Source organism: Oxyura jamaicensis, chromosome 7, assembly GCF_011077185.1.
Source record: "Oxyura jamaicensis isolate SHBP4307 breed ruddy duck chromosome 7, BPBGC_Ojam_1.0, whole genome shotgun sequence".
Lineage (NCBI taxonomy): Eukaryota > Metazoa > Chordata > Aves > Anseriformes > Anatidae > Oxyura > Oxyura jamaicensis.
The window spans coordinates 25,872,876-25,886,899 of record NC_048899.1 but is presented as its reverse complement, the minus strand read 5'-3'; the positions used below and the strand labels follow the sequence as shown (position 1 = coordinate 25,886,899).

Sequence of the window (14,024 nt, the reverse complement as noted above, 5' to 3'; positions counted from 1 at the left end):
TTCCTGGCAAGGAGAGCAGGTTAAAAGACTGAATGTCGGGGGTGTCTCCTTTTCAGCTGGTCTAAGCGACAGCCACTTGTTAAATCTGGGGATTTCCATTCTGCTGGAGACTCTGCTGAAAACTTGATTACTGACTGATATATTTTTTGCAGTGTGAGAAGCTCAACCATCCCAAAAAAAAAGCTTGTGTGTGTGTTTTGTTTTGGAAATGCTGTATTGGAAACGCCTCATGTGAGTTGTGGTTTGGGTGTCTAAAATCCTTGGCCAGACAGCATCTCCCATGATGGTGTGCACTATAAAAAATGTAATTCAGACAAGATCTGTGGCACACAGTGCAGCACCAGGCATGAGGGACCTGAGTTACTGTTCTCTTATGGTACCACGATAGCTCCAATGTAAATTCAGATTAATGTTGAACTAGCCAGAAAAGAAACATGTCGATCCTCTTCAACAAATTAAAATGGTTTCAATTCAGTTTTTCCATTGGAAAGTAGAAACATTTTGGCAAAATAGGATTTGTAGTAGAAAATTTCACTTTTTCGGAGACCACTTTCTGTGGAAAGAAACATGTCAACAGAGGTAGTGTTCACAGCTCAGCCACACAGGAATTGCAGGAAAAAGAAACTGCTGTTTGAACTTTCTCAGACTATTGCTCTGGGCTCTGATGTACTTTGAATCACCAGAAGTCTTTCTGTGTATTACTACAGTTTCCTGTCCCAAGAGCCACCTTGCAATAAGTTTTTTTTTATTTTTATTTTTAGATTAAGAGCTAATTAAAACAAATCTCTTCCTCTCCATATCTAAACTGTTGAATTGAGAAGTCACAGCTGGCATGTGTGTCATGAGCTAGTTAATGAAAATTGTTGAACTCATACAGCACATCTCACTTTCCAAGCCATAGAATGCCACTAAGCCATTAATCATTGCAGCCCCTCAGTAGGTGCTGGGAAGGTGTTGATGGGGAAGGAGATGGCAGCCAAATTGATCCATCTGGGCAGGTCAGAGACAATTTGAGATGGATCTGGCTGTGGCTGAATACTTACAGGGCTAACTGGAGCATCAGATCACAAGGAACAGCGTCTGATGGTGTCCATCACCCCAGGTGCTCCTGTCTAAAGCTGCCCTGGAGGTGGGATGCTCTGTACTGGGCAGTGGTAGTAATTGGGAGGAAAGGGAATGAAGGGGTTCAAAACCAGCAAGGTTTGGTATTCCCAGGTCAATATTGGCTGCTGGTTGCCTTGTCTGTAGGAGTGGCTGTTATCCTTACCTCTGAACTGAACCAGTTTGCATTTCTGTTGTATGTTACACCATTGTGGAGGTGTTGATGCTTTAATCCTCATAGCAAGCTGTTGCAAAAAAAAAAAAAAAAAAGTGATTCATTTAGCACTGAGGAAATGGGTAGACAGAGAAGTTCAGGAGAGGGCTCACAGCTTGCCCAGCATTAAATTAACTTACTTATGAAGATCCCAGTGGGCCCCAGACTGGAGCCAGAGCCCCTGGAGCTCTGCTCTGCAATCCACTCATTACGGGATCTTGCTCAAGCTTCCCAAATTTTCTGATTCCAGAGGAGTGCTTTGAGGGCTCAACATTTGTCCCTGCAGAGTGTCCTGGAGGCATAAATCTTTGGGTAAGGGTTAGGCATCATTTTCCCATCTGTTGAAAGATGCAGAAGATAGAATGCCTCTCCCCAGTGTATGTCAGGTGAGTGTGGTAACCAAAAGCTTTGTCTGCTTTGTGATTTCTTCATTCTCATATTTCCCTGCTCCCCACAGATCAGAAGTTTTGCTCCAGCAAAGGACAAAACCAAACAGCAAAAGCCAGCCTCTTCCTTTCTCCAGCCTTTCCTGCAGCTGCTCATGACCTGGCTGGAGCCAACCACCACCACAACCATGGCATTGGGGTGTTTTTTGTCTTGTCATTAAGTCTGATCCATTTCTGCCAAAACTCTGTAACTCATTAGTTTTCTGTAATCAAGGATGTTGTGTTGCTACCACACTTTAGTGATCAGTTGGTACCTGCCCTGTAATCTATGAGTGACAGAGGAATTCAGATGAAAGAAGTTCACCTTATACAATGCACTGTTGTGTGTTGCAGGAGCATCTGACAGACCTGAAAGAAGATCTAGATAAGGATGAATGTAAACAGGAGCCTGAGGTTATTTATGAGACAAACTGTCACTGGGAAGGGTGCACAAAGGAATATGACACTCAAGAGCAGCTCGTCCATGTGAGTAATGGCTGGGAGGAAACCCCAGCGATAAATTTGGGTTTCTGTGCACTTGTCCTCATTTTTTATCACTAGCTGCTGAACAGCCAGAGCTCACTCAGGGAGCTACTAAAGGTGCAAATCAGAGATACAGTGTGTAAACACTGCCAAAGCAGGTCGCTGCTCCCCGAGGAACTTAGCTGCAGGAAGCCTCTCATAGATTATTTGACGTCGCTCTCTTCCCAGCTGCTGAGGCTGCATTTTGGTCTCCCTCTTGTACTACCTAATAAAAGAAGACTCCATGCAGAAGACCTGACCAGAAAATGGGGAAGGGGACTGAGCCCCTCCCTTTTCTCTGGGCACAGTCAATGAGCCTCCCCACACACCTACACCAGCTGTGGACCGGGAACAGTCTGTGCTGTCCTCAGTCCTCGGCCAAGGCATGAAAGCATTTCATGCTCCTCTGGCATGAGCCATAGGGTCATGTCACTTAGGGACTGTTGACCTCCCCAGCTCATCCTTCCTACCTCCCTGCCCCCAGAGTCAAAAATAGGGCACTTCCAGAGCTTGGAGACACACTCCAGTGTCTCCATCAGGGCCTGAAATAGAGAAAGTGGGTTGATTTTTTTAAATTTTAGAAATAAGACTTTCATAATCAGAGTGATGTCCCCAAACCAGTGTCAAAACTGCTCTCTGAAGGATCCCCAAACTAAGTCATTAATCGGATTTTCAGTTCTAATTAATTCCTAGAACCTTTTGTGTGCTTTGCTTCACCTGAGAATCCACCATTTGGTTTTCCTTTGGCTTCTGAGGTTGACAAATCCCTCAAATTCAAGGCAAATCCCTGAGAAATCAGACACGATCTGTGTCTGAGTCCCATCCTACCCTCAGCCCAGCACTCTCCCACTCCTCACTTTGAGTCTGTGATGTGAGCCATGCTTGTTTGAAGCCAGCCCAGAGCTGCCAGGAATTCATCAGCCCCAGCAACCACGCTGCTTGCAGCAAAATGATGGATTGAGAACATTTTGCGTCAGGAGCCACTGTCTTCTGCTTCCCCTTCAGCATTTTGCTGCTTGCCTCAGCATGGCTCCAAGCCTGCCGGGGCCACACATGTGCGATTCACTTGCAGTCCTCTTTCCAAAGCACTACAAAGCTCACATCTGCTCTCGCCCTTTATTATAGATCTTCATTTTATTATAGTCAGGTTTAGATGCCACCAAGTTTGCGTTGGTCTCCCAAGCTCTGCACACAAATTTTACCTTAGCCCAGAGCGGCTGCACTCCAAATGATCGTTTTGGGGCATTTGCTGTTCTTCAGCCTAAGGTTAGCACCTGCCCACCCCTGCCTGAAGTCACTGGTGCAGGGCAACAACTCCTTGAGGACAGACAGATCTGGAAACTGTTTTCAGGGCCAAATGAGCAATAGGGGGTTCTGTTTAATGGGTTGCACATTGCGTGCCACTGGATGTTGCTGTACTGGAGTTAAACCACCGCAGCCCTGTCGGATGGGCTGGTCTCACATTTGTCCGGTGGCTGTTGTGCATTTCCCTCTCAGATGTAAGACGAACCCTTTAACTCTGCCCAGAGCAAAGTGCAGGGCAGATCCAGGCAGCTCAGCACAATTTATTTCCAGAGAAAACCCAAAGAAAAATATTTGACAGAACGTCCAAGATTTTCCTAAATGTGGATGGTTATAAAAATGGAGGCTTCTGTACTATGATTACTAGCAACAAGGGGTTGTGGATTTGGGATGCCCAAAATACACATGTAAATGAAATACAGATGTCATGGGCCAACTTCTGAGAAGGTGGCATCCCACCATGCATGGAAAAACACTTGTTTGTGTGCAGAGCAAAGTACCTGGGCATGCAGGACCTGTTCTGCACACAGTGGGCAACGTGCTTGTGGGAGGAATGCGTGTCAGAGAGGAGCAGCAGGAATGAGGGCGTATTTTTGCAAGCACCACCACTACTCCCCAGCCTGGAAGGCTGCACGCATTTGAGAGAAGCCCAAGGAAAGCCCCAGGCCAGGTGGGGCTTCGATGAGAGAAGTTCAATGGGAGCAGTTTAGTCGAAGTGTGGTGAATTGTGTGACTGTTCCTCCGCTGCCTGATGGGAAGCAGATGTTGCCCAGACAGTGAGTTCATGTGCCTGAAGGGGGGCTGCAGTCCCCCTCCGATAAATGTGTCTTCCTCCGGCCCAAGGGGGACCCAACAGGCGAGCCCATATGCTCCCTGCTAGCGCTGCCGTGCGTAGTCTTGGTTTTAAGTCAGATTCCCACACAAACAGAGCCAGGAGACATATCTTTCCAGTCTGGTCTGGACATGGTTTACTGTGTCCATAGGTCTCCCAAGGAGCTTACTAGATCTCTGCCAAAATCTCACACCAATGCCACGTTATAAAAGCCATAGGCAGCTGTGCTCCAAACCCACTTGAAACTTAACCCAAAGCTGCATGCTGCAGCCTCTCCCCATTGTCCTGGCATGGGGCTTTGGCTCTCGATGTTCACCTGTGGTCAAGCTCCACGTGCCTCCTCCTGCCCCTGGGCAGACCCTGTGCCCCCAGGCAGCAGATCCCTGTCCCCAGGACTTGGTCATGGCACACAAAATGCTGGGGCTGGAGTCAAGTAGGGCCATGAAGGCAGATTACTCTGTTTTCCTGAGTTTGTGTCCTCACACTGCCCTGCCACCCTGACAAAGTCTCGTCCCCAGCCGCAACATGTGTGCCTGGCCTTGACCAGGGGGTGGAGACGGGGGCTGGAAAAAAAGTCTCAGTACAAAAAAACAAAACCCAAACCCAAAGTGGTTTATTTTAGGATTTCCTGTCAGTGAATGTCTGCTAAAAACACAGGAGCGAGGACAGGCATTATTTTTGGCAGCAAGACCCCATTCAGAGAGACAGGGCTGCCGCGGGAGCAGCACCGCCAATGGACTGGTCTCTGGCTCTGTTTATTTTCATCAAGGATTCATCTGCCTGTGTGAAAATGAGGGTGAAAAGCAACCCTCATCTTCCTTCCAGGGAAGATGAAAGCATCGTTCTGGAGCTGAATTTTCAGCACCCAGAAGTGGGATTTTAGGGACCCGAGTAATTAGCAGTAATTGAGGCCAGCAAGCCTTCCCTAGTGACCATACCTCACAGATGCTGCTGTTTCCTGCCAGCCCCAGCACTGGGGCAGTTGGATGTTTTGGGGCTGGCACTGCATTCATCTCCTCCTCTGCCCCGTCCTTCACAGCACCCCAGGAAGGATCCCAGCTGCATGCTGAGGTACAGGAGGGTTCGGCAGACAGAAATGACTCAGTCAAAAATGGTGGTGAAATGCCCACTAGTTTCATCTTCCCTTCACCCATAACACTGGCACTGGGCACCCAGGAGGCACTGAGTGGGCTCCTTGCTCCCTGGCACTGCACGTCCCCGTCTCCTTTGCAGCATTCAGGGCAAACTTCTGATGTATAGCTGCTTTGGACCCAGCACCCAGGTGGCTGCTGTGCACCTTCTCCTGCAGGACACACCAGACCACAGCACTGGCTCCTGTGTCCCTGCGGACGGAGGGGTCATCGGTGTTATCCGTGCACCTGGTGCCCAGGTGCAGTGCCTGACCACTGGGGAGGGAACGGCTGGTTTGGGGAGCACCATGTGTGCTTTGCTGGCATCAGCTCTTCCAGGAGTGACCTGCTTCTCCCTTCTCTCCCACCAGCACATCAACAACGATCACATCCACGGGGAGAAGAAGGAGTTTGTCTGCCGCTGGCAGGACTGCACGCGGGAGCAGAAGCCCTTCAAGGCTCAGTACATGCTGGTGGTGCACATGCGAAGGCACACCGGGGAGAAGCCGCACAAGTGCACGGTAAGCTGGCAGGGCCGCGTGGCGCAGCTTGGCTTGGCAAGTGGGACAAGTCACTTAAGGTGAAAAACAGGCAATTTAGTGCTTCCATCCAAGAAGGAAACCAGAAACCACACTGTGGAGAAGCACCCAACCCTGGTTGTGTGTAATTCAGCATCACCCAGTACTGCTGCTGGGGACACACTCCCCTGTGTACTAGAGCATGCACACAAGCGTCCTTCCTGCCTCGGGAGCTGGGCCAACACCTTCTGCATTCATACGGCATGGCACCTAGCATTAAATGCTGCCTGAGGAAAAACATAGGGTGACATTTTTTACCTCAGTCCTGTGGGTACAGGCTTGCCCAGCACACAGGAGAGCTGGGCTCATCTGTTTCTCAACCTTGGTGGATTAAAGCCCATATCTCCCATCCCACGTGGAGCGTCTACCGTGCCACTGCCCAGTGTGAGGCAGGAAAGGACACTTGACAGGGGGCATGGGAGGTAAGTGAGCCATAGAGTTCAGTGGCTGTGGCTGGCTGGTAGAAGAGAGATGCTCATCATCTCTTCCCATATAGGCTTCAGCCCCAGGGTCCACCCATGTCTTTTGATATCCTCTGCTCCCTGCCTTTTCCTCCTGCCAGTTCTTCACACCTCCTCCACTGTCAGCATTACAACATTCCTCTCTCCAGGGTCTCAGAGATGAGTCTCTCTTTGTTTGGCAGATGTCTGAGCCCTCCTCCCGTATCTTCCTCCTCTTCTGCTCCATTAGTCACTTCCAGTGCTGCTCCCTTCCTGGCTCTGCCCCAGCTCCTGCTTACAAATATTAGGATACGTATGATTTGCTTGCTGCATGACTCCTTTATCCATCTTCCAGCCCTGTGCTCATTTAATTTAGAGCATTAGCTCCCCAGGGCATGGGGCCATGCCCTTTGTTTTAATCTTCTAAAGCACCTTGCCCAGTTCTAGCACTTTACCAATCTTCCTTAAAAGTATCAAGGAATATTGATCGGCAGTGTGCTGCGAAGGGAGCAGCAAGGGAAGACTAACCCTGCCCTTCCAAATAGAGGGACTCAGGAGGTGAAAACCAGCAGGGACTGCATCTTCTTCAGTACTGACATGGAGCAGGAAAAAGCACAATCCTGCCTCTTTCCAGCCTTGCTTGTGTCTCACTGGAGCAATGGCAAGGCTGTGGGAGTTTGCAGTCTCAAGTAATCCCCTGCCTGCAGCCCTTCTGTATGCGAAATGTCACAGCAACTCTCCCTGAACTGGAGTCCTGGCGGTTTCCAACTGACTGGGATACATGGGAGCTCTGCAGATGGTGCCCTTGTTTGGCAGAGCATTCCTTGCCCAAGTCTGGCAGTGATTTTTCAAAGTGCCATTTGTTTCAGACAAGAAGTTTGTGGTGTACATAAAGCTACAGATGAGCCCAGTTGCAGCCTGGGATCTGGTCAAGAATTATTTCAACAGATGACAGCCAGAACTCCCACTGACATAATCAAATCCACGCATAAGAGTGGGAACAACTGCTTTGAACATGAACAGGATGCTTTGCTGAGAAGCCTTTATTTGAAAATGGGGCCTCAGTACTTTTCCTCTTAGGAACTGCATTTTTGTGTCAGTATCCAGCAAAACCAGAATGGACAAATGAGTTGCCTCGTGCTGAGTTCCCTTTGTTTTCCAGTGAGTGGAATGATGTATTCCAGTAACCATAAGCAATTCCAGTTTGCCCAGGCCAAGAGAAGAAAAGGCTATACTGTGCTCCTTCAAAGTTGCTGCATGTTCTTTGGGACTAATGGGCTCATGAAAGTTGTCTGAGGAAGGGGAACCGGATTTACCCCACCTTGATGTATCTACAGAAGGAATCAGCTCCTGAAGGGTGCTTCTACTGTCCTTGAGGAGACCTGGGTGTCAGAAGAGGGCAGAGAAAGTTTGCCTTATGACCACCATCCTCATGCCAGACCCTAAGGGGAACCTGGAGTAACCCTATGTCTTTTCCAGAACAACGAAGCTACATGAGATCAACCTGTGCCTACATGCTGGGGTCCCAGATGGGGGACCTCGTTAGTACAGCCTTGTCTGTGCAGAGCCAGGCCAGTGGCACTTAAATTACTGCACATGTTAAAGGCAATAAATTCACTTCTTGGTTGGTTAGGCAGCAGAATGATAGAGCAACAGCTCCAGTGTTGCTTCTTGCAGCAGTGGGAAGTACGGTGGCCACTGTTTCAGTTGAACCCCAAGTGTTCAGCCCTTTGCAATCATTGCTCTCAGCAGAGCTGATGGACAAGGGGAGTCAAAAAAACAAGCCCCTCCCTACCACCCCCAAAAAAGTGCATTCACTCTGGGTTTTCCAAGAGGAGTAACAGTTTCCTGGGCTGCATATTTGCCTCTCTCCAGTTAGGGCAGGCTACACCTATACTCCCAGAGTACAAGGAGACAGGTACAGCTGCTCTTATTGCCTGCAGCTGCCTTTGGCCTCTGCCCAGAAGGACCAGCTGCACAGACATGTAGGACCACTCATCTGCCCACAGGGAAATCAGACACTCAGCTGTAGCATGACCTGTCCTGCTATGACATTTTATTTTTTTTTACTGACCAGGACTCAAACATAACAAAGCAAAGTCCTGCCACAGCTGGACTGGACTTGCAAACATATTTAAGTGGTCTGACTAAAATGCAACACCTTGTGGCTTTCGTACGTTACAACAGGAGGGACTGCTTATTGAAATTGAAGGTATAATATGAGTTGCTTCTGTAGGAATCGCAGCACAGGATTTGCAGGTCTCCAAGCTGAACAGTGAGTGCCACATTTAGCCAGAATTTGGAAGGGAGACTTAACATGTTTTAAAACTTCTTTCAGTGTTTGTAAGTTCCCACTTTTTTCATCAAAAAGCATTTAAGACCACCTCCCGGGTATGAGTGCCTGGCAATATCCTCCCTTGCTGCAAGGACAGGTGCAGGGAGAAACGTCCAGTCCAGTCTGAGCAGAGAGTGGCAAGGCTTCCGCCACCTGAAGCCTGACCGTATCTCCCAAGCTGCTCCTTCTCGTTGTGTGGGCAGCTGGTTTCCTTCCAGGAGAAAGGCTTCTGGCCTGTAGTGTCATCCAAAAATCCATCTGTCTTCAAGATTGAGAGTCTTGTTTTTTAAACCGGTAATGTCAGACAGCCTGACCACAGCATCCTCCAAGAGTAGACCCAAGCTGTAATTTGGGAAACTTCAAAGGTTGCTAGATTTCTGCTTGTGTGCTAGATAATGGTGTGGTCTTTCCAGCTCTGGGGCTAGGGCAGCTGCAAGGCTGGTCAAGCTGTTGAGAAGCAGTCGGTTCTCTGGGCGGGAAGGAGGGGGCCTCCATTTCTGTGTTAGCTGCAGAGGGGTGCCTAAGAGAGCCCTGGGAGGAACAGACGGCTGTTCAACACTGCTGGAAAAAGCAGTCTCTTGTTGAAATGTCAGGTGGGTACCCAACAAGGAGCAGCACCTTAAATGTGAGTCACTGCTCAAACTCTCAGCCTGCCTAGGGAGCGGAATTCTCCCAACAAAGTGGATGTTGTTCCCTAAAACACAAGCCCTTTAAAGGGAAGAAAAAAAAAAAAGAAAGAATGAGAAACAGATGAGAAGGGTTTAGGCAGGGGGAAAATCAAATTTTTCTGGTTAATTAATCAGTCCTCTTGTGTTTTTTTATTTTAGTTTGAGGGTTGCTCCAAAGCCTATTCCCGCCTGGAGAACTTAAAGACACACCTGAGATCCCACACTGGAGAAAAACCCTACGTCTGTGAACATGAAGGCTGCAATAAAGCCTTTTCCAATGCCTCAGATAGAGCCAAGCACCAGAACAGGACACATTCCAATGAGGTAAGCCTGGGCTCACCGCAGCTCAACGGAGGGCTTTTTTTTAATTTTGCTGACAATAAACATACATTTTACATGCTGGACTCATGTAAAAAGAAACCTACTGTAATGAGAGGTTTTTCTTATTTTTTAATAGGATTTATTTTGCTGGAGAGCCAGACCACATTAGCTTTATATTTATGAAAGCCATGTTTGAAATCATAAACAGATGTTAAAGTATGCAAACTTTTTAATCGTCTTTGGAAATAAAAGTGAGCATTTTCCAAAATTATAATTTTTAATAGTGTGAATAGGATTGTACATTTGTGCATGTGGTGTTTAATGTTATTGTGGTGCACACTTGCAGTAGTATAACAGCTACCCTAGATCCTGATGCTCTGGAAATAATACTCCCTCCATCGTTTGATGTACAATGATAGAGCACAATGCAATGCTTTGTTAACCTTGGCTAATTAAGACCCACTATTAGTAGTAGGGGAGCAGAGGAAATTGCCTTTATTGTAACGCATGTGATGGTCTGTTGCAATCAACCATGGCCAACGATTGAAATTTATATTACCACTAATTAGCTGACAGGGGAAGAAAAAACAACACTCCAAAGTTCTAATAATGTTTGCAGCCATGAAGAATTCAGTCTGTATCCTAATTTGCAACAGTTAAATATAGACTATTGGAGAATGGAACGCAATTGCCGCAGATGACAGGTTTTTAAAGCGATGCTGTGTCTACAAAGGGCTTTGGGGGAGTATTTCTATCTCTGGCATAGTATCTGTCAACAATAAGCAGAGCCCTGTAGGCTGAAGCTCTTCTGTTTGAGTCAGAATAAGGATTCAAACTCTAGGATTCCCTTCTGTGCTGTGTGATGCTGAGATGGACCCGATGAGTGACCTGAATCCTGGTATTATTTTAATTTGTTTGGATCTAAACCCAAATATCAGGATTGTACTTTGCCAGTGAGCCCTTTCCCCAGCAGAAAATGGGTTGAAATTAACCTGTATCTGTGCTGGGGTTGATTTAAGGCTATGCAGACCTAGAGGTCAGGAGCAACCAAGGCATTCAACCTCTCTCCTGCTGAGCAGCCTGCATTCCCAGTAACTGGTGTTTGATAAAAACATAATTTGACTTCTGTTAAAGCTTATTCTACTGGAAGGTAGGTAGTCTTGATTTAATCTCACTGATAAAGTTTCAGGTATTAGAAATTGCTTTTCTTCTAGCCCTGGATGCCTTCTCTGACTTTCTTCAATGCTGGATCCAATGTCCCTTTCATTGTTGCTATTTCCCTTCCACAACACCACAGTGTTAAGTCACTCTTCATCTTCTTTCTCATAAACTAAGTAAGTCACTGAAGTCTCCCACTACTACAGTATTTTTTTCTTGTCTTAAATCAATTTTGTGTCTCTCTTACATCCCTAAGGATCCTGATGTAGATGGATCAAGACTACTCATACAACTTTCAGTGATGGATACAGACTCTCTCTGCCCATTTTGTGCACACTGAAAGCAACGTGAATTAATTTTGCCCATAGATCATGTAAAATAGGATTCCTCCTAGACAGGCTAGAGTCTCACCTTCTCTCTGTTCAGCTGGTGTCCCACATTCCTACATGTGGAATTTTGCCTTTGTCTGTGTTATTAAATACCATTTCTTCAAATGCATTTAGCTTCCCATGTGATCCAGATCAGTAGCTGCACTAGGTCTGTGACAACTCCTCCCACCATCAGAGCAGAGCTTGTACACACTTGATATTCTGCTCCTCTCGGTTCCCTTTGTGTATAAAGGTGAAGTTGTAGGGCAGAAGCATCCAACTCCTTGTGGACCCTGATCTAATATGTTGATGATTGGCTCAGGCTGCATCCAGCAACACAAATTAAAGATTCAGATAATAGGTAGGAAGACATCTGAGTCCTACCAGGGGAGCTACATGGCACTGTGGGATCTTTTGAGGTAACACTCACTCCTGAACTCTGTGATGCAGCAGAGGCATGCCCAGAGATTTGTGAGGGATCTGCATATAATGGCTCTCTGGGCCATATATTTGATATTCTCTTTTTGAGGAACATATAACATGATCCTTTGCAACAGATGGCGTCCCTCATGGCAAAGCTTATTGCACTGGGCAGCAGGCCCAGATGAGGGTCCTGCAACCAGCTTTGGAAATGACCAATGGGTTAGCAAAATACACTGACACCCTGGCTCACAAAACCACACAGATGCCAAGCAGGACTTTGTGGCTGCGAGCATTTCCCATTACCCATTGGTAACTCTATGGTGGTTCCTAGCTACCTACCAAATATTTTCCTCTGCTTCCAGTGTTTACGTGGGATACACCACAGTCTGAGAGTTAGTCACCCATGTCTCCTCTAAGGGGGAAGTTCCAGGTTCCCTGTATTTGTCTTTATCATTGTACAACAGGACATAGGTGTATGATTCAAACATATATATGGGTATATATTACCACATTGGCTTTTGTTTGATTGTTGAAATGTCACATGCACTATTTCATTTTAAACTTCCAGTGAATATTTGACTCACTTCAGAGTCACTCCTGGAAAAGGGGCTTTCATCCTGAGATCACTCTCCTGTGCATACACAGTAAAGTGGCATGAGTCCACCATCAGCCAAAGGCTCAGAGTGATATTTTCTCCAGTTCAACCTAAACAGGAGTAACATGCAAAAATCTGGTGATGCTGAGTTCCTTGGGGAGGCCTCCAATTCTTCCACCTTAAGGAGAATTACACAGTATGGGTATGAGAGTAGGAGGGAGGTGTCTGCGATATCTAAATTGTTGACTTCACTAGTGTCCACTGCATCAGTGTTTGAATAACCCAGGGGGGTATGAAGGTGTGCCAAGGTATCAGCAGTTGTGCTCAGCTGGGTTGCAGGAGGTATGGCCTGATGAAGTGGATGGTTGTACCGCGTTAGGTGGAATGCCTGCCCTTCCAGGACAGAGTGATCACGTTACCCAAATGACTGGTGTCTGAAAATCAGAACTATTGAGCCTAAAGGAACTTACAAAACATCACTGAACTATTTAGAGTAGTTTTTTTGGCACTGGGGGAGGGAGGGTGTCTATTCTTTCAAATAGGTTTTAATAGCAGTAATTAGACTTCTACAATGTCTTGTCCAAAGGGTTGCATGAGATGTATAAACAAACTATTTTACTTTTTATGTTTTGGTTTACCCAGCTTTAAAATATATTAAATATTTACCTCAGTGTGGTGTTACGAGTATTTAGTTTGTTCAAGTGATCTGCCAAGATCAGCCAGGAAGCATGCTTTTGAATAAAAAACAGACTTTCAGTGTTTTTCTTGTGATGGTGTTGGCTTTCTGAAAATAATATACACTCCTTTGTATTTTTTCACTCAAGCTTCTGGATGAAATTAGAAAACAGATAAAAAAATGAATAGGAATGGTCATCTTGGGTAGCCTTCAAACATCTATCTGTTTTGTTGATTTTTTTTGTGGATCTATTCCAGTGCCTTGGCAGAAAAATACTTAGAGTAGCTGTGAAGCTGTAAGCGAAACCTGTGATGAATTCAGAGCTTCCAACGCAGCAGCACCAGCTCAAACAACTACGGTGCTAATGCACTTGGAATTGGAAACTCAATAATAAAAAAAAGAGTTAAAAGAAGAAAAGTATCTGTTTGCTGACTTCTGTTTTCAGAAGCATGGCTTCAGTCTTGTTTTCCTGTGGCAATCAATGATTCATGAATTCAGGACTAGAGTGCTATCATCAGAAAAAAAACATTGCATGCCTGTGGTTTGTTTTGCACAATAACAGATTTCAAGGTGACAGGTGCTGGAGTGGTATGATAGATTGGGTAGGGTGAATCCAGTCTGGCTTGGTTTCACTGGAATTCCATCAGCCAGAAGGTCTCAGACATTTTCATGGTGTAGACCCCACCTTAGCAGAGAGAATGTGTTATGGCCAGTCCCCTACATTACCTCCCTCCCATCCATAATCAGAAAACATTCCTGTGGCCACCCGAGCAAATACATACATGGAAAAGTAGTATTAGGAAAGTATTTCATGAATTCTTAGCTGTCTTTTAACCCAGCAACTGAAAACAAGGAGTTTAGCCAACATCAAATGACTGCCCATGTCTGTATGGATCATCAGCAGCCCATATATCATATCTTGGGAGATCTTGGTCT

The 14,024-nt window shown here is 46.4% G+C and overlaps 1 protein-coding gene across 5 annotated transcripts in view; it reads left to right on the top strand.

Annotated features, from left to right (window-relative positions):
- Positions 1-14,024, top strand: part of GLI2 (GLI family zinc finger 2) — a 192,290-nt gene that overhangs the window by 168,151 nt on the left and 10,115 nt on the right. For all 5 annotated transcript variants that reach the window (XM_035331955.1, XM_035331957.1, XM_035331954.1 and 2 more), the window contains exons 9-11: positions 2,095-2,226; positions 5,898-6,047; positions 9,707-9,871. In XM_035331955.1, the coding sequence (XP_035187846.1) occupies positions 2,095-2,226; positions 5,898-6,047; positions 9,707-9,871 (447 nt within the window). The remainder of the gene's footprint in view (positions 1-2,094; positions 2,227-5,897; positions 6,048-9,706; positions 9,872-14,024) is intronic.